The 20,574-nt window shown below is 43.9% G+C and overlaps 1 protein-coding gene across 7 annotated transcripts in view; it reads right to left on the bottom strand.

Annotated features, from left to right (window-relative positions):
* LOC124014216 (pleckstrin homology domain-containing family A member 5-like) overlaps window positions 1-20,574 on the bottom strand; it is a 164,770-nt gene that overhangs the window by 4,941 nt on the left and 139,255 nt on the right. For 3 of the 7 annotated variants that reach the window (XR_006834984.1, XM_046328992.1, XM_046328995.1), the window contains 14 exons: window positions 11,250-11,425; window positions 10,588-10,925; window positions 10,281-10,364; window positions 9,210-9,329; window positions 8,577-8,630; window positions 7,129-7,209; window positions 5,200-5,259; window positions 4,798-4,878; window positions 2,807-2,956; window positions 2,523-2,624; window positions 2,269-2,421; window positions 960-1,104; window positions 591-724; window positions 124-324 (listed from right to left, as the gene is read on the bottom strand). Coding sequence is in view for 6 of the 7 variants with exons in the window: in XM_046328992.1 (XP_046184948.1) it covers window positions 124-324; window positions 591-724; window positions 960-1,104; window positions 2,269-2,421; window positions 2,523-2,624; window positions 2,807-2,956; window positions 4,798-4,878; window positions 5,200-5,259; window positions 7,129-7,209; window positions 8,577-8,630; window positions 9,210-9,329; window positions 10,281-10,364; window positions 10,588-10,925; window positions 11,250-11,425 (1,879 nt within the window). In the remaining variant the exon portion in view is untranslated. The remainder of the gene's footprint in view (window positions 1-123; window positions 325-590; window positions 725-959; window positions 1,105-2,268; window positions 2,422-2,522; window positions 2,625-2,806; window positions 2,957-4,797; window positions 4,879-5,199; window positions 5,260-7,128; window positions 7,210-8,576; window positions 8,631-9,209; window positions 9,330-10,280; window positions 10,365-10,587; window positions 10,926-11,249; window positions 11,426-20,574) is intronic. The other 4 variants (XM_046328993.1, XM_046328994.1, XM_046328996.1 and 1 more) reach the window with 4 other exon arrangements.

The raw sequence follows: 20,574 nt of genomic DNA, 5'->3' as shown, positions 1-20,574 counted from the left end.
GAGAAACAAGGTTTATCAACACACACACACTCAACACACAGACACCCCCCCTCAGCTGTCTCTGTTGTCATGTACACATCAAGTCCTATCAAACACACACACACCAAACAGAGGAGGACTTACCTGTGTAATGAAGGGGTTCTCCTTGGAGAAGGATGGAGAGCGTGAGGGGGAAATACTGCTGCTACTTCTCTTCTTCTCCTTGAGCGAGGCCTGCTGGTGTCGCCTGATCCTCTCCAGCTGCTCCTCTACACTCATCCTGGCTCTGCCGCTCTCCCTCTCCCCCGGTCCGCACGTCTGCTCCACCGCACTGTGAGGACGGTCCTACAGGGGGAGCAGTGGAGCAGGGATCAGACACGTTGGATTATTTTTACACCGAGAATGTTTTATCTGCCTGTCTATTGGTGACATATTATATCCATCTCCAGCTTTTGTAGTGGTAAAAATGGCAGGGAATGAATAGCAACAGTGGCACCTCCAAATCCAAAATCAGTGCTGTCCTGTCAGTCAAACTGTTTCTAACATGTTTTCTAGGGTCAGTATATAGTTCAGTTCCCCTGCTATTCCCTAAAGTGCTGAGTCAGGCTTACAGTCCTGGGGTCAGACTTCTTGCTCTTCCTCAGGGTGACGTAGGAGGCGATGGTGCAGGACTCTGGGGGGATCATGGGGGATTTGGTCCTGGGGGGCACGATACCCACTGGGTAGACTGGTACTCCTAATAGGACTGGGAGGGGAGGGGGACTAAGTCAGTTACAAAGCCATTTGGGGTGTTACATTTTTTAATATTCAGTTAATAGAGTACTTATGAATCATACTTATAATACTCTTTATAAGTTTACTTTGTATGGAATTTCTAATTACAACTTGAATTACAATAGTTTTGACGCTAGCCCGTATCCACCTTGAAACAGCGGCACCAGGGTGACCAAACAGGACTTTGTTGACAGACAGTGACTGACCTTTAGTGGCCGCAGGCTCCTTGTCAGTGGTCAGCCCTGTCTGTAGTCTGTCCTTGTCATTGTCCTCTCCGTTGTTATCGTCCACCTCCTCAGCTACAGTGGTGAGCTCTGGCTCACTCTTATACAGACGGTAGTCTGGGCCTTGCTGTAGAGGGACAGAGAGTCAGCACACTGAGAGGTGCACACATAGGAAACACGCACAGGCACGTGCGCACGCCCGCACGCTCACACGCAGGTCACAAAGTGGTCATGGTGGATGTGACCGATGGACAGTCAGGGGAAATTAAAAAAGGTGCTGCAAAGAGCAGAAAACTGTTAACGGGCAGCCCAAACACTAAGAGTAGGCAGACCGCAGCACAGCACTCAGACACAGTCAGAATGACAACTGGGGTGGAAGCACACAATCACACACGCTTCCATGGAAACAAGAACAAGCCAAACCGAAGGGCAAACAGATGATAAACCCAAGGAATGAATACGTCAAACTCAACACTCCAGGGTAAGAGGCAGGGAAAAACCTAAATGTAGACTAATGTTAAAACAAATGACAAATGATTCAGAGCAAATGAAAAGAGTCACAACCGTGACCCAAGTTGGCAATGAGAGATGAACCATGTATGGTGAGGGTAAAGGTGGAGGGTCAGGGGTCAATGTGTACTGGTCTTGTACAGAGTAGGATAAAGTTGCCCCTAGACACCGACCTAAGATCAGTTTTGTATTACCTCGCCCTAACGGTTAAGATTAGAATTTATTTGGTGAAGTTAAACAGATCCTAGATCTGTGCTTAAGGGCAAGTAGCGATGATGAAGCACAACGACAGGGATGAAGGGTCAGGCGTGAGGGGTCAGCGTGTCTTACACTGCTGTGTGTTCCGTTCCTCTGGCCGTGCTTGCTTGTGTGTGGTGGCGGACGGGTGCCCGAGGGGGGAGGGAAGGGGGGGTACAGCGGGAGGGCGCTCTGTTGAGCCGTAGGACTGGGGGAGGGGCGGGCGGGGGGGGGCTGACGGTCCCCCTCCGTGAGAGGACAGAGTGACCGGAACAAGGTCACCGGCTGCCGCATGAGGAGAGGATAGATAGAAAGTTGTTGTTGTTGAGACACTCTTGGGACAACAGCATGCCACACGAGACCCTGCGTAGACAGATCAGCACAGCCTCCTTGTGGCATTGAGTGGAGCTATCTGGCTCCCATCCGTCTCACATGTAGGCTACGGACAGCTCTAAATCAGTTCACAAAGACTCCATGCACAGGTTCTATTTATCTGACATATTCTGATGTTTTTCTTGATCCACAAAGGAGAAGTGAGACTCACCTCGTTCTTCTGTAGGTTTGAGATGGGTTTGGAACCAAGGAAACCAGTGTCAGTGGTCCTCTGGGGTTTGTTCTTGGCCAGAGCCTCCATCACATCCTGGATCCTCCACAGCTCCTTCTGGATGTGGACATGCTGCTGGCTGGGAGGTTCCGTCTGCTCACACAGTGACAGAAAAGGATCAAAAACACTCTCCATCTTTGCAAATGTGTGATTGCATGTGAGTGAGTGGTTGAGACTGAGTGACAGAGACTTACCTGTGGGCTGCCCAGGGCCTCTAGCTGTTCCAACAGGTTGGTTTTGGCCAGAGAGACACCAGACTCCATTTTATCATACTCCCTCCACGACCGCTCCAACTCCTGTGAGACAAGAGGGTGTCACTACTAGACAGTCTGTGTGTGTGTGCGCTTGTTTATGTGTGTGTGCACTGACTCACAGCATTGACCCTGGAGCGATCTTGACAGGTGCTGATCAGTGTGTGTGTGTTTGTGTTGACATCTGCATGTACAGTGTGTGTGTGTGTGTATACATATGAACGCACAGTGTTGACTCGTGCCAGTTCTCTACAGGTACTGAGCAGTCCATTCTGCAGTACATCTCTCTGCTGTATAAGGCTCTGTACAGCTGCTGGGTTGTCAGAGCTCTGCTCTATCTCCTGACTGGCAGACAGCAAAGCCGTCTCCAGGGTGTGCTGCAGAGAGATAGGAAGAAGAAGGAAGAAAGAAAGAAAGAAAGAAGACGACGACAACACAGGTCAGCACAACATCTACAGCGAACAATTGTCTGACATCTACACACAGATACACAAACAGAACCACAGGCAAAGAACCAACCAAACATTATCAAAGCATCTCCACCATCAAAAGGGTGTACCGTCAGTCCCAGGACTCTAGGGGGCAGGCTAGGGCAGCTGTCTGAGAGAGAGAGAGTCAGTTCCCAGCTGTGAGTCTGCTAGCTTGTCTATACACTGTGTACCTGTGGTACAAGCCTGGCAGAGGAGGGATGGTAGTCTTGGAGTGACCATGAGAAAGTATTCATACCACCTTATTCCACATTTTATTTTGTTATAGCCTGAATAAAATAAAACATTTAAATAACTCATTTGTCACAACACCCCATAATGACAAAGTGAAAACTTGTTTTTAGAAATGTTTGCAAATTTATTGAAAATGAAATACAGAAATCTAATTTACATAAGTATTCACACCCGAGTCAAGCACCTTTGGCAGCGATTACAGCAGTGAGTCTTTCTGGGTCTCTAAGTCGCTCTTCAAAATTCTTCAAGCTCTGTCAAATTGGTTGTTGACCATTGCTAGACAACCATTTTCACGTCTTGCAATAGATTTTCAAGCAGATTAAAGTCAAAACTAGAACTCGGCCTCTCAGGAACAATCACAGTCTTCTTGGTAAGCAACTCCAGTGTAGATTTGACCTTGTGTATTAGGTTATTGTCCTTCTGAAAGGTGAATCCATCTCCCAGTGTCTTGTGGAAATCAGACTGTACCAGGTTTTCCTCTAGGATTTTCCTTTTCCTAGCTCCATTTAGTTTTTTTTTATCCTGGAAAAACTACCCAGTCCTTAATGATTACAAACATACCCATAACATGATGCAGCCACCACTATGCTTGGACATATGGAGAGGGGTACTCAGTAATGTGATGCATTAGATTTGCGCCAAACAAAACACTTTGTATTAAAACAAAATATTAATTGCTTTGCCACATTTTTTGCAGTATGACTTGTAAACAGGATGCATGTTTTGGAATATTTTATTCTGTACAGGCTCCCTTCTTTTCAGTCTGTCAATTAGGTTAGTATTGTGGATTAACTGCAATGTTGTTCAACCATCCTCAGTTTTCTCCCATCACAGCCATTAAACTATATTACTGTTTTAAAGTCACGATTTTCCTCATGGTGAAATCCCCAAGCCATTTCCTTCATTTCGGCAACTGAGTTAGGAAGGACGCCTGTATCTTTGTAGTGAATAGGTGTACTGATACACCATCCAAAATGTCATTAATAACTTCACCATGTTCAATGGGATATCCAACGTCTGATTTTTTATTTTATTTTTACCCATCTACCAATAGGTGTCCTTCTATGCGAATCATTGGAAACACTCCCTGGTCTTTGTGGTTGAATCTGTGTTTGAAATTCACTGCTCGACTGAGGGACCTTACCGTTAATTGTGTGTGTGGTACAGAGATGAGGTAGTCAAAAAAACAAAACATGTTAAACACTATTATTGCACACTATTATTATTGAGTCCATGCAACTTATTACGTGACATGTACTCCTGAACTTATTTAGGCTTGCCATAACAAAAGGGTTGAATACTTATAGATTTGTTATTAATTTGTAAAAATGTCTAAAATCGTTATTCCACTTTGAAATTATGGGGGTATTGTGTGTAAGCCCTCCCTCCCTCCGTGTAATAAAGGTCTACTCCAGCCTCAGACAGCCCAGTGTGTGTGTGTGTGTTTTGTGTGTGTGAAGCAAGTTGTCAGTTGAAAGAGTGAGTACAGTAGTTACCTTCTCTCTGTGTAGTTGCTGTAGTTTCTCTTCCTGTGTTCTCACCACTTGGTCCTGCTCACATAGTCTGCTCAGCTTAGTCTGAAACACACACAGTGGTTGTTAACACACACACACACACACACACACACACACACACACACACACACACACACACACACACACACACACACACACACACACACACACACACACACACACACACACACACACACACAGTAGTTGGTAAGAATTCAGCATTGAATTCAGATTTTTCCAGAGAGCCATTTTTCCAGAACTTAATTGAATCTTTCAATCTATGTCTAGGAAGCCAACTGCTGTGTGTCTAGACTAGAGGATATGTGCAAAGGGAAAGGAATAGTTTCCCCTCTACCTAGACAAGACAATAATAAAAGGTCTTACGTCTATGTCCTCTGGCCTCTGGTGGCTGTAGGAGTTGTCTTTGTAGTCCTCGGGGCTGATCTGAAACACCAGACAGCCTTAGAGACACATGCTGTGTTTACACAGGCAGCCCAATTGTGATCTTCTTTTCACTAAAATGGTCTTTGGAACAGTCAGATCTGCTCTGATTTGAAAAGATCTGATGTGATTGGTCAAAATACCAATTAGTTGAAGATGTATCAGAATTGGGCTGCCTGTGGGAAGATAGACACAGACAGGGGATAGCAAAACAACCTGTAATACAGACCCATGACATGGGGTGCTTCTCAATAGTCTACTTCTCTCCTTGTTAAAGAACTGGACTGGTGAAAACCCATTTCTAGTAGGTATCCACCATATTGTTACAGTATCTTCCGATCAGTGCAGATAAAGGAGAAGACACGAGGAGAGAATGCTAGAGTATTGAGATGCACCCATGGCCTGGTTCTTCATTGTGATGTGGTTGTCATGGTAAATATCTGTGTCCTTACAAGGAGTTGTCCACAGGGTCAATGAAGCCCAGAGAGAGAGAGAGGGGTGAATGCATGCATGCAATTTCAATGACCTTCTCTTCTCATAACTTGTGACTTTCCAACAGTTCGGATACAACTTCTCAGCCCAAATTTCCATTTCATAATAAGGAGTGTCAGCCCCCTCTGCTGGGAAATCAGACTGTGTTTTCCACCTCAGTAGCATCACTGATAACAGTCCTACTGATGGAGGCTCCAGGGGTGTGAAGAAGCTATGGAGAGGACAGGAAACTGGCATCAGGTCGTCACCAGAGACTAGAGGAGGATGTTCTCTCACACACACACCTTAACAGAGGCTAGAGGGCTGCTGTAGTGGTTGGCTAGGCTGGGTGTATAGTCCTCTGTGCTGGCAGCTCTGCCCTGTGCCACACTAATTACCGTCCTCTTGGTGCGCTCTTCATTACTGTCCCCCGGTACACTCTGTCATGGCTGTAGCTTGACTAATGAAAACCTCTAAAAGACCTGGGCTAAATCTGGCCCTCACGGAGGCACACACATTAACGCGCGCACGCACACACACACACACACACACACACACACACACACACACACACACACACACACACACACACACACACACACACACACACACACAGCTGGGAAAACCAGCCATCCTCACACTCCTCACTACTTCAGTTAAGGAGCAGGCAGGTGATTTTCAAACCCAGCATGGCTAAAGACGGGGAGGTTCAAGAGAGCAGGGCTGAAATCATACCATTAGAAGCCTGCAATAAAGTGATCATTTAGCACAGTGGAAAGGCCAGACTATGGACCCCACACAGTACTCCTCCAGGACAATTTCACCAGCTACAAATAAAATACCCCCGCACTCCACCCGAACAAGGACGTCAATTCCATTGAATACATAAACAAAATGTTCTGCATTGAGCTCTTATCATACCCATGTGGACAAACTGAACATAATATTACAAAAGCACAGAGAAGAGAGGTGCTGATTTGACTGTGAGCGTACAGCGCCTAGCCAACATAAGATCCATCATCAACAGCATTGGTATTGCAGGAAGACGGGGTATGGCTGTGAAGTAGCATCCACCGTAATAACCAACAGCAACAATACCATCAAGTTACAATGAGGTAGGATGGGCATGGCTATGTAGCATCCACCATAAGCCATGCGAACATCAGTCCAACCTCGGACTGACGAAAAAAAGCAAAACATGGATGAAGAGGATGTGCTGTAGTCAAATCAACACGTGAAGGGTAATTAGCAAACAATGTTGGGATCACGACACCAGGAAGAGGGGGAACCGACGACTGACTGACTGACTGCATCCAATGTGAACAAAAACAGGAGGGATCGATGATGGAGGGAGGAGAGGAGTGCGGGAGAAGAGTCATTGGTTTGCCAATAAGACCTTACTTGCTGGTACAGTTGAGGCCTTGGAGCAGAGTTCTCAATCATAGTGTGAATCATGAAGATTAACGGCTCATTGTCCTTCGTCTAGTGGGAGTTCGAAGTTAGGCAGGGTGGAAGGGAGCGACAATACACAACAGCACAATATAGGTGTTAGTTAGTGAACACAGCAGCACAGCCTAGAAAGGATCCATAGAAATAAAGAACACATTGTTGTCATAAGGTACTAGTGATTGAGGGAGACCAGGGGCTTGAGCCAACAACCCTGGGATTATAGCTACCCCCGGTACCATAAAGACTCAGACCTCCTGGGAGAAGTCCTAGTACATTTACAGTAGATACAAGGAGGCCACAGTTGGGTCCAAAGACAATATTGTCCCTTCTTTTCTTACTGTCATCGTTTATATCAACCCCGACCAATATCTACCAGCAAAATAGCAAAACAATTGTATGCATTGGAGCCTGTGGACCAGGGGAATGAGCGCGGTGGCAAGTTCATCCATAACCGCTGTGAAACTGTCTGCCATGAGAGGTGAAAGCCTTTGATATGGCAGATCAAATCATTTCACAATTGGTTAGAGGGGTCACAATCTGACTCAGTGAAGTCGCTAAGTGAGGTCCTACATGGTAGAGTGGTTTCTCCTGCTGCACATGACGTTTTCAGGAACAGGAACTCAATTATTTATCTATCGTGGAAACCCAGTTCTAAACTCCAAAAATAAACACCCCACCCCTTGAGACGTCTGCCCTGATTACCGATGCCTGGGTGCACGTTAGTCAGAACGTCAGTCACTAGGCCTAGCCACTTTACCTGAACCCCGGAGGTTGTTTCTATACAGCCTTAATTACCTTATGACAACGACATGACTGACTTACTACAGGTACACATTATCAAGTTAAAAACGCAATGCGAAAACACAACATGCCTTAAGGTTCCCTTCATCCTCAAAAGTGTAAGTTTGCTCTCGTGCTCTCTCAAGCACGAACTCTTTAAAAAGAAATGTAATAAAGAATGTTCTCCAGGGATTGAACAAACTATACAAGCAAAAACACATATGAGTAAGCTTATTAGCTTAGGGCAGCATTGCCACGCCAAGTAAAGTCGTTTTAAAAAGTTTAAAAGTACTTTTTACTTTTCTTGTACTGAGCTAGACAATATGTCCTCCCATGGGGAATGCAGGTTTGCGCAGCTCCTATTCGGCAATGAACGGTATATGCTTCGGGAGGGCCGGGGAGAGAAAAGAGTGAAAAGGAGAGAAAGTATAGAAAAGACAAAAAAAGGAGTGCGGCCCTGGCATTTGAGTCACTGATAACCCTGGGCAGAGTGAGAGCAGCTGGGTGTATGACCAACCCTGAGGAGTGCCTAACCCTGAGAGACACACACAGACACAGAGACAGAGACACACACAGAGACAGAGAGAGAGAAAGACCAGAGATAAAGCAGTACTCCTCACCTGGCTGTCCAGATACATGAGGGTCCTCTGAAGGTGATGAGACAGGACCTCACTCTAACATCAGAAGGCAGTGGAGAAAGAGGGAAGAGAGAAGGAGATGGAGTAAGGGAAACGGTGGGAAATAGAAGTAGACCTGGTACAAGCTGATAGTGAAAGATGGAGATGAAAGAGGAAGTTGCTACCGTGGCTTTGGCATTAATCGGAAGCATAAAGTACCACAGCCATTTACTGTTGATTACTGAACTAAATCAAAACCATGCAAAAGCCGAAGTTGCAAGAGGATTTGTTCACCACACATCAAATCAAACTACAGCAGACAATCACATGATACTCCAGACAATCACATGATACTCATGACAATCGCATGATACCACGCTGTCCTCTGCACGTCAACAGTTCAAAAGATGAAATCAAGGCCAGACAAATGCAGCACACCAAAGGGTTGAAATGAGTACAAAACTAAACCAAAACTCAACCATACACCACTGAACCACACAGGTAGGAATGAACATGCATTCACTGGAATGCATGGCCTGCTCATAGAGCCTTGAGCTGCATGGAGATGGCACATCAACAACGCCCCGTGAGATGACCAATGGCATGCTGTGCATGTGCACCCTCCCTGGTGCTAACCTTGGCGTTGGGCCCCTCCATGCTAAGGATCATTAGCTGAGCCACAGTGTGCTCCCGGATGCTGTTGAGCTCAGCCTGCTGCCGACGCAGCTTTATTAACAGCAGGGTCAGCTCCTCTGGCTGCACAACGCAGCATAGACACAGAGGAGATAACGAGACAGTCAATTCACCAGCGGCAGAGCAATGAAAACAAAACACATAAACCAAACCTCTCTTGATTTTCCGTTTGGAAATGAGTGACAGGAAGAGCAGTGACAGGTTAGGGCAGGGATTACAAAAGCTATGATTCTAACCAGAACTCTGACAAGTCTTCAGGCACAACCCAAGAGGCCTTTGGAAACACTGGTTTGGAGTCTCGGCCTGTGCTGGAGCTGGGCTATAGGACCCACACCTTCAGATGGTCGGGGAGAAATAAACTCCCTCTGTTCCCTGACTCCAAACGGACTAACTCTCCATCAAATGGATGTGAAAATGAGAGAGAATATATTCAGTAAAAGCGATCATTTCAAATCACTTGACAATATTGCGTTCCACTGAAGTTACGCAATCGCAATAATGTTCAGAGAGTTACAAAATGAACAGTGCAGAATATCAATCTCTCCGGCTGATTCTAGTCTACTCAATTTGAGATGACACGGCTAGAAGGCAATTTGATTGGTGCCACTCTCCTCTCTTTCCGTATCATCACCAAGACAATGCCATTATTTTAAATCACATTGTGTCTGCTACTGACAGAAACATCAAATGCTTGCAATAAAAGACAGCAGAGAATGTAACGAGGCACATACTCTGACAGAAATGCAGTACACATACAGGCTATCCATTGTAGCATGACAGAGTGACAGTAATACATGATAGCTTGCGTGTCAAACATTGCGTGCCTCATAAACATGTTTCTACCCCCGTCACAAAAACAGATTTGTATTTGCGTCACACTGAAATCATACCAATAGCATATATCATTCACAATGCATTGTTGTTGAGAGAAAATAGGACAGTACAGGGGAGAGGACAGGAGAAGAAGAACGCAGAGACGAGGGGAAGAAGGTCAGTGTTTGTTAGGTGACTCACCGTCTTGCCCTGTAGTGACTGTGGGGTAATGGTCTGCACTGGGATGCCTGCTGGCATGGACCGGCGGTCAGGTGGGTAGTTATACTGAGAGAGAGAAAGAGAGACAGGACAGGAAGAGGGCAGGATGCTCTGTTACATGTACTGATTTGAACTGGCAGACCAGTCAAATGAATGCTTTCAAATAAACAAAATAACTACCGCTCAATGCAGAGCAATTCCAGTCATTTCTCTGTGCTTGAAACCCCTGGTGATTATTTTGATGTGTAAGACTGGCTTAGATGATTGTGGTCCATTCCCTGTCCGTTACCTTGGTGAGGTGAGTCCTGTGCCTGCGGTCTATAGTCATAGTCTGGTCCCCTCTGAAGACGGGTGAGGACACCTCGGACCTGGTTGACCCTGGTGGGTTGTCTCTGCGGTGCTGGCCCGGAGGAGAGAAGGTGTGGTAGAGGGCCAGGGATCCATGGGAGGGGGATGTGGGGATGGAGTGGGCCACCCCCTGGTGCACAGAGATGTTCCCCATGGTCTTGGGGCTGGGCAGGGTCCCGTAGTGGCCTGGTGGTGGTGGGCCCTGCCTAGAGAAGGCCTGCCTCTGCTGCCACTCATACAGCTGCCACATGGTGTCGTCCCTCATGGAGCGCCTCTTGTCTGCATTTACAGTTTTACATTTCAGTCATTTTGCAGAGGCTCTTATCCACACAGACTTTAACTAGGTTAAAACAAACACAATATATCACAGTCGTTACAAGTAAAACCATACAACCTCAAGATAGTGGCTATCTGCAAAATCAGTGCCAGAAAGAAAAGAAGTGTGAGTGCAAGAAAGACAAGTATAACAGCAAGGTCTTCATCTGTGTCCCAACCGGCAACTTATCCCCTATTGTCCCTGGTCAAAAGTAGTGCACTACATAGGGAATGGGGTGCCATTTGGGGCACAAGCTAAGTACAACAGTAAAGTTTAAGACCCATCACCTGAGTTGGACGTGGGAGCCAGGGCGCGGTCGTAGACGGAGCCGGCCATGCTGCAGATGCTCTCGGGTCGGGACAGCATGTTCCTGGGGAGGGTACGGTAGCCCTCGGGGTAGCGGGGAACGATCTGGGCACGGTGGCTGGGCATGTTGCGGGGTAAGGTCTGGTAGGAGGTGATGCTGGAGGACAGGGGGGGGGGGAAGAGGGAAATCAATTCAATGAATCAGCTAATAAAACATGATTTTCAATAGCATGATTTACAAATACTTTGATCAATAAATCAATCCACACATATAGCATTTTATAAACTGGTTGGTTCGAGCCCTGAATGCTGATTGGCTGACAGCCGTGGGACATCAGACCGTATACCACGGGTATGACAAAACATTTATTTTTACTGCTCTAATTACGTCAGTAACCAGTTTATCATGGCAATAAGGCACCTCAGGGGTTTGTGGTATATGGCCAATATACCACAGCTAAGGGTTGTGTCCATATATTGGCAATACACCCCCCCCCGTGCCTTATTGCTTAAACATAGTTCTAGAGAACAACCTGGGCCTAACCCCTAAAGAGCAATAGGTACATAGTAGGTTAAGTACAGTACACTTACTGCCTCTCTGTTAGTCTTAACAGTACTGTACAGTAACTACTACCTCCTGTAAAAGGTGCTGTACAGCACCTACTGCCTCCTGTAAAAAGGTGCTGTACAGCACCTACTACCTCCTGTAAAAGGTGCTGTACAGCACCTACTACCTCCTGTAAAAGGTGCTGTACAGCACCTACTACCTCCTGTAAAGGTGCTGTACAGCACCTACAGTAAAAGGTGCTGTACAGCACCTACTACCTCCTGTAAAAGGTGCTGTACAGCACCTACTACCTCCTGTAAAAGGTGCTGTACAGCACCTACTACCTCCTGTAAAAGGTGCTGTACAGCACCTACTACCTCCTGTAAAAGGTGCTGTACAGCACCTACTACCTCCTGTAAAAGGTGCTGTACAGCACCTACTACCTCCTGTAAAAGGTGCTGTACAGCACCTACTACCTCCTGTATAAGGCACTTGGCTCCAGCTCCCTTTCACAGTATATGGGCTGTAGGTAATACAAACCAGTCTTAAACCTTTAACTGTCACCTTAAAATTCCAAGTACAAACAACTCAAATAACCTGTAGTTGTTTTTTATTTTTACAACTAGATGTTAATTTGGAAAGTTAGAGCTCTACCAGGTGGTTGAGAAGTCGAGGGTCACACTAGCAATGTCATATTTGAATAGTAATTTGCATAGCATTTTTACTCCTCACAAAAATATTACATACACTAATTTAGATCTGTTTGAATTGCTTTTATACAGAAGATACTTTTGTGTGTTAATAAGGACAGATATCAAATTTGATTAAATCCTGGTCATTTTGTGTCCGATGCATTTTTAGGTGCTGTGCTGTACAGCGTAATGTCCCTAAAATAGTACTCACATTTCTAATGATCCAGGTTTTTCCACCATGTTTCACACATGTTCAGAGATCATGTATGACAAAGTAAAAAAAAAATGCAATAGTATAGGCAAGTAGGAGAGTTCAGATTTCTTATTTTCAATCCATCGCTGATTATACAAAGCCAGTTCTACATACAGAACACACTTACATTTTCAACCATATTTAAACATTTTTGTATAAATATACGGTTACAGGAACGCTTATCTGGCATCTGTAAATAGAGGATCTTAGCAATAAAGATCACAGCAATAATGCTGCACGCACACACACCATGTGGAAAAGGAGGAGACAGCAATGTGTCCTCCTGCCACAAAGTATTTCTGTCCATTTTGGAGTGCTGCCATTTCCTAATGTTCTTGAACTTGGGATTTCACTTGAAGCATGTCCCCCTTATCTGCTACTGTAGTCTTCTCCAGAGCCCTGTAGCATATGCCTTTATGCAGGTTGACGTTTATTGGGATGAATCTTCTCCTGGAGGCCGAGTTCAGAGGTTTGCGTTAAATGGGCCAGCTCAAAGTCAAAATAGGCTATATAGTAAAAAAAAGAAGCTTGAAAACAAAAATGTGGTTTTAGTTAAAGGTTAGGCATAAAGTTAGTCGCGTGGTTAAGGTTAGGTTTAAAATCCGATTTTATGACACTAGCTATGCCTGCTAGTGACCACCGGTGTTGGAATTAGTTACTTGAAAAAGTAATATATTTCCCGCTAGTTACCACCAGTGTTGGGATTAGTTACTTGAAAAAGTACATATTAATCATTACATTGAAGCAAAACATTACTTTACAATACTTTGTGTGCAAAGTAACGCATTATATTACTATTTATGTTCATTTGCATTACCTTCATGAAAAAATCTCACTGTTTGTTTGACTGTTGGAGGGAGCAAGGCGAGCCGTGCACGCTCTACCAAAGACAGGCTACTTACTAACTCAGGTTTGATCACTAGTTTCTCCTTTCATCTGTGGCGCTGCTTTCCTGTGCTAGTCTACAAGTGCTGTGCTATATATGGGCTGCTTAATTAGCCATATACAGTATTCTGTAAGCCAAACACCGGTACAGATTTCCTATTTTCATTCAAAATCTCTCTCGAGCCGCCAGTTCTCGTTAGACTGTAGGAGATGTAAAGAGATGTACGAGACCCATTGAGATGTATAGAGGGCACACTTGCCACTAGACTGGCAAGCCCTCTATGGGCTTATTTATCACAGAAGCGATTAATGGCAAAGACCAGAGGTGCACCCTCTATACATTTCTATAGACAGCAGCTGTCATGACATTTCTCCAAACCAGAATCAAGAGATATGATTCTGAAAGTAATGCACGCATTGTTTGACAAAATAACTAATATAGTACCCAATTTGAAAAAGTAACAGGTTACTCTACTCTGTTACTCATAAAAGTAATCTGATTACGTAACACGTTACCCCAACATTGGGGTAACGCCTCCAGGACAAGATTCATTCCAATATATTGCTGCGTTTATAATTACCATATTACACTGGGAGGATGCACGCTTGGCTCGCCGACAGACTCCACTCTAGGTCGATATCATACTGTACTCACTGACAGGTATCTGGCCGACTCTATAGGAACGCACAGTATGACAGAGGTCAATTGTGTGGCGGAAAACACAGCAGAAGTCCTGAGATTCGTCTGCCACCACCTCCCCTTCTGAAACCCTAACCACCCATCCAGGCAGCGACGACATTAACAGCTTTCCCTGTGACAATGTAATGCGGGTCTCTTTCTTGTGTTAGCCCACAGAGCTCAAGCCTCAAGGTGCAAGAAAGCTTTGACCTGTACACAAATGTCTCCACAGACCTGAAGTACTTTCCCATTAATTCAGATCCACAAAGGAATTATTCAGCATCAAGATGGGTTACAGACTGAAAGAAAGGTTTGTCACAGTCTTCAAATGACACTGTCTGGCCTTTGTGTTGGAGACTCGGGTTCTGTTTAGATGTGATGTTACTGCCAATAATCAACTGTATTGGCCTCATACCTGAACTAATGTACAGATGAGTCAGGTGACTCAGAGTGTCACTGAAGACAAGACTTTATTACTCTTGGTGGGTAGTTCAAGTAAACCAGAAACACTTGTCTTCGACGCGTACGGTGAGACACAATCTTTCAGAAAAGACAACTGACACGAGGATATGTTTGAACATAGATTTCAGGAGATCACTAAAATATCAGTGCTAGAAATATGGGACCAAATACTACACTTTGGACTATTTTATTTCCAAGAATCTTTAGGGTTGTCAATCATTTTTTGACCCCTACCTTTGAGAGAAAATAACATTTTACTTGTTAAATAAAATCTTTCCCTGAGCAAATTGCATTGGAATAAAATATTACTTCGAATTTTGTGAGCATACTACTAAAGCTAAGTATTTGAATTGTTTATTTTACACAGTCATTATTGCTAATCTTAATCCCTTTAACTCTCTTCTTGAAAAACATATTGAAAAAATTATCACCTTAAATTCATATAATGCCCAATAGTTTTTCGTTTACAACTTGAGGTTTATATGGGAAATTACATCGCTCTACCAGAAGGTTGAGAAGTCAAAAGAGAGTTATTACTAGCAATGCCATAATAGAATGGTAATTTGAACAGCATTTTTAATAATCTCAACAATATTACAAAAATTACCTTAGGTCTGCTTCGATAGCTTTTATAGGTAGGTAAGCATTTGTTAAAATGAGGACTGGTGTTATGCTAATTTTGTATGTCCAAACATGAATATTCATGCATTTTCATGTGGTTTATAGTGTGCAATGTCCCTTCTTAAATTTCAAATGATCCAGGTTGTTCCACCATGTTTTCCACATATTCAGACTACATTTTGAGATTAATAGTAATTGAAAAACAGAAAAGTGCAATTTTAGGCATTATTTTATAGGCGACCATAAGTCTGAATATTGTCCCCATGGGTCATGAACCGTGGTTTAACGCCAATGTATGTTTCCTAATATAATGAGTTGTCAACAATTCAATACATTTTTTCACCAAGTATTTTGAATAAAAAAATTTTTTAATACACCAGACTTTTTACTGACATATCAACCGCCTGGTTGAGCAAATGTAAGAATTCTTGCTTTATAGCCTTTTTACATTTGAACTATTTATTTTCATAATTCTACTGTCTAACAGGAATGGTGCAATATGAATCCCTCACCAACTGAATTCCTGCCTTTTATCCCATGTCTTTGGTGACTGACTGAGTTCTCTTACTGCCCTCTCAGTGGGCAAAGTGCCAAAACACTTAACTGCAGCAACCTAAAAGGATACAAATGATGTTAATGCTTGCAAGAGGGCTGGGGGAGTTGACCAATCAATAGGGATGTGCATCTTTTCCTTTCAAGGAAATTCGATACCTACAGTGCCTTCGGAAAGTATTCAGACGCATAGATTTTTTCCACAGTTTGTTACGTCACAGCCTTATTCGAAAATGGATGAAACAAATACAAATCCTCAGCAATCTACACAGACTATTCCATAATGAAAAAGCAAAAGCACTTATTTAAAAATTGTATGAAATTAAACATTTTAAATAGAATTACCTTATTTACATAACTATTCAGACAATTTTCTATGAGACTGAAATTGAGCTCAGGTGCATTCTGTTTCCATTGATCATCCTTGAGATGTTTCTACAAATGGATTGGAGTCCACTGGTAGTAAATTCAATTGATTGGACATGATTTGGAAAGGCACATACCAGTCTATAGAAGGTCCCACAGCTGAAAAAGAAATTGTCCCCAAAGAAATTGTTCCTAAAGCTCCGAGACAAGATTGTGTCGAGGCACAGATCTGGGGAAAGGTACCAAAAATTGTCTGCAGCAATTAAGAACACAGTGGTCATCATCATTTTATATTTATTTTTATTTGACCTTTATTTAACTAGGTAAGTCAGTTAAGACCAAATTCGTATATTCAATGAAGGCCTAGGAACAGAAACAAGATTCTCTGGTGTGATGAAACCAAGACTGAACTCTTTGGCTTGAATGCCAAGCGTCATGTCTGGAGAAAACCTGGCACTATCCCTACGGTGAGGCATGGTGGTGGCAGCATCATGATGTTGCAATGTATTTCAGCGGCAGTGACTGGGAGACTAGTCAGGATAGAGGGAAAGATGAATGGCGGCAGATTGGGGCGAAGGTTCACCTTCCAACAGGACAACAACCATAAGCATGCAGCCAAGACAACACAGGAGTGGCTTCGGGACAAGTCTCAATGTCCTTGAGTGGCCCAGCCAGAGCCCAGCCATAAACCCGATCGAACATCTCTGGCGAGACCTGAAAATAGCTGTGCAGCAACGTTCCCAAATACAGGTGTGGAAAGCTTGTAGTGTCATACCCAAGAAGACTCTATGCTGTAATTGCTGCCAAAGGTGCTTCAAAAAGTACCGAGTAAATGGTCTGAATACTTATGTCAATGTAACCATGTCAGTTTTTATTTTTTAATACATTTGCAAAAAACAAAAACGTTTTTGCTTTGACATTATGGGTTATTGTGTGTAGATTGAGGAGGGAAGTAAAAAACAATTTAATCAATTTTAGAATAAGGCTGTAACGTAATAAAATGTGGAAAAAGTCAAGGGGTCTGAATGCTTTCCGAAAGCACTGGTAGATACATGTACTCCGATACAATACAGAAGTGATGCGTTTAGTTTGAAACTATTAGTTTTGATCAGAGAATGAATCTATGTGATTCGATATGGTTTGCTGCACTAACATTTGTTGCCAAGACGCATTCATTTACAGTCTAAATTCAAATCTGCTGTTGATGGAGCTCATGAGCTGGAACTCTCTGAGCTGTATGTGTGTGTGTGTGTGTGTGTGTGTGTGTGTGTGTGTGTGTGTGTGTGTGTGTGTGTGTGTGTGTGTGTGTGTGTGTGTGTGTGTGTGTGTGTGTGTGTGTGTGTGTGTGTGGACATGTTTCACGTCCACACACTAACTTAAAGTACCCACAAGAATAGCAAACAAACAATTTGACCAACTGGGGACATTTTGTTAGTCCCCACAAGGTCAAAATCTATTTCTACAGGGTTTAGGGTTAAGGTTAGGAGCTATGTTTAGGGTTTTTGGGTTAAGGTTAGGGTTAGTGGAATGGAACTGAATTGTGTGTCCCCACAAGATTAATTATACACGACAGTGTGCGCGTTTGTACTATGTTGGCCCGAGCTAAACCATAACGGAGAATACGCATCTACCACTCCACTACCACTATCGGATTAGGGGCCGATATTTTTTGTCCCCCAACTAGGGGTTCTGAAATCACCATCACCCTCAAATTAACTTGTCATTTTAGCAGATTTGTTTGAGCTAGTAATGCATCAATATTTATCGCTTACAAATTAGCTATGACATTTGTGCCTCACAAAAGTGATTTACCCTGTATATCTAAAAATGACCATATACACTGATTGTTTAAAACTATTGCCGATAGTGAATATACAATATATTGTAAGCCCCGTTATGCAGGTACAGCAAGATGAGAGTTGTGTTTCCGGTTGACTTTTACAACATTTTAAACAGCGAATAAATAAACTAGGAAATTACATAGTTGAGTGACAACCTAATAAAGATCACGCAAGCCAATTTAGCATTTGCAAGCTGAAGGAGGCGCACAGATGTGCAAGATCAGGATCAGGCCTCCTACCTGGCGAAGCTGGGCACAGTGTGCAGTTTGACTAGGCTACTGATTTTCCCTGGGGGTTGTTTGGCGTGCAAAATGACCTGTAGATCAATGACCGTCACAGTTACATGTGGTTCACCACTGTTGTCACAAAACATTAGGTATTTTCGTTAGGCAGAAATAATGTAATATGAGCATAAAAAAAATTGGGAAACGAAGATCAACATTTTAGTCTATTTTTGGACCTGCATGCTACATTTAGGTTGGTTTGAAAAACATGCTCTACCTACCGGTTGAGAATATTAAATGATCTACATTTACATTTTAGTAATCTAGCAGACACTCTTAATCCAAAGTGATTTACAGGAGCAATTAGGGTTAAGTGCTTTGCTCAAGGGCACATCGACTGATTTTTCACCTAGTCCGCACAGGGAAACGAACCAGCGACCTTTCGGTTATTGGCTCTATGCTCTTAACTGCTAGGCTACCTGCCGCTACTAATTACCTGTGTGTTTATCTAATTAAAGCATTATGCTAATAAGTCCACGCTTTTGCTTTTCCTTTCCTTTATATACCTGGGAGACGCAATTAATGTCTGGGGCATTACCATATCATTACCATATCACAGACACACTCAGGTCTTTATCAGGAGAGGAGGGGCATGGATAGGGCATGACCTCATTCCAGGAAGAAGTGATTGGCTACTAGTGTTAATATGAGTCACTGATTCGCCGAAGGTACAGTACTTGCTAGCTAACAAGTCACTATACATGCCACTGGAGTGACTGAGCTTATTAACGAGGCTAAGTATCAGGCACAAAGACACCAACGGCCTTTATGAAGTCTCAATATCGTGTCCAGAAACTAGCCTGTATATGATAAATAAGAGCATATCCCCTTGAGGATGAGACAGCATCTGACAGTATATAAGCCTACTACAACTGCATGGTAAGAGTCCATTTGGCATTACAACAGCACGCTAAAAGGGCCAGGGGACATTAAAACGAACAGGGGGCTCAATTGAACCAGTCCATTGTTTGTGGTGTTTAGCATCAGTTCCTCCGAGTCCTTCCTCTTTACAGAGCCTTAATTGCCATAAACAAATGCAGTTTAATGGATGGTAGAGAGGGAAAAGGGAAAGTAGGGCGCTGGCTCTAATCTGTATTCTCGCTGGCTCTGAGACTAGGCCATAGTAGAGGCTGCAGGCTGAATGTCTGGGCTCCTAATATGGGCGTAGTACAGTAAATTCACAGCCAGAGAGGAGGGACAGAGTGAGCTCAGTGGTATAGAGGATAGAACCTCAAACACAAGCCAATAGCCAATGTCATACAGGCACAGGGGAATAAAGTATGCATCCATAGCTTATGATCTACAAACACAGGCACATACGGTCTTCCGTAGAGCCCAATGAGCTATAGCCAATACCTTTACTGGACAGCCATCTTCAAATACATAATAATAAAGTCCTGTACTAGGTGCAATGCATATGAATTTCATTGACCTATATTCCACAGTATAACAGTTCTAATATCTCACCCTGTTGCCCACAGTTCAAATAGAAGCTTGGGAAGCGTTTGCCTTGCGCTGCTATGGCTATGTACACACTATCTCCGTCAAAGGGAATTGGAAATGTGAGAACACCTGATTGTTGGGATAACACAGAGGCCAGAGAGGGAATCGGTATTTACACGTCCCAAATGGCACCCCTATGTCGGAGCACTACTTTTGACCAGAGCCCCTTTGGCCCTGGTCAAAAGGAGGGCACCACAGAGGGTGCCATTTGAGACGCAGACACACAAAAAAACATGTCATCTGGAAGTGTCCCTCCTATTCCCTGGGCTGTTCTACAGGACTGATGATGTTGCAGTAGGAGGCATTGAGCGGTGCTCTACTGGTAACAGGGGCACAGGTCCATAACTTATTCATCTAAAGGAATGGGCGGAGGAGAGTAAAAGAGACGGGGAGAAAACATTCCCTCGCTCCTGTTCTCAAACAAGCCCAGCAAAATGAGTGTATGATCCCTGACAGCGACATACAGCGGTGACATGAAAAGCTTTCAGCTCTCGCCGGCAAGCACAGGCCAGGGATGCTATAGAGCACTGAGCAGAGACAGTGAAGGAGACAGGAGGGAGGGAGAGAGAGAGGGGAGGGAGGAAGGAAGGAGAGAGCGAGAGGGATACGGTACAGATAAAG

Source organism: Oncorhynchus gorbuscha, linkage group LG25 (assembly GCF_021184085.1).
Source record: "Oncorhynchus gorbuscha isolate QuinsamMale2020 ecotype Even-year linkage group LG25, OgorEven_v1.0, whole genome shotgun sequence".
NCBI classification, from domain to species: Eukaryota; Metazoa; Chordata; class Actinopteri; order Salmoniformes; family Salmonidae; genus Oncorhynchus; species Oncorhynchus gorbuscha.
The sequence above is the reverse complement of the archived record's forward strand: the minus strand, read 5'-3'. Positions and strand labels throughout refer to the sequence as shown.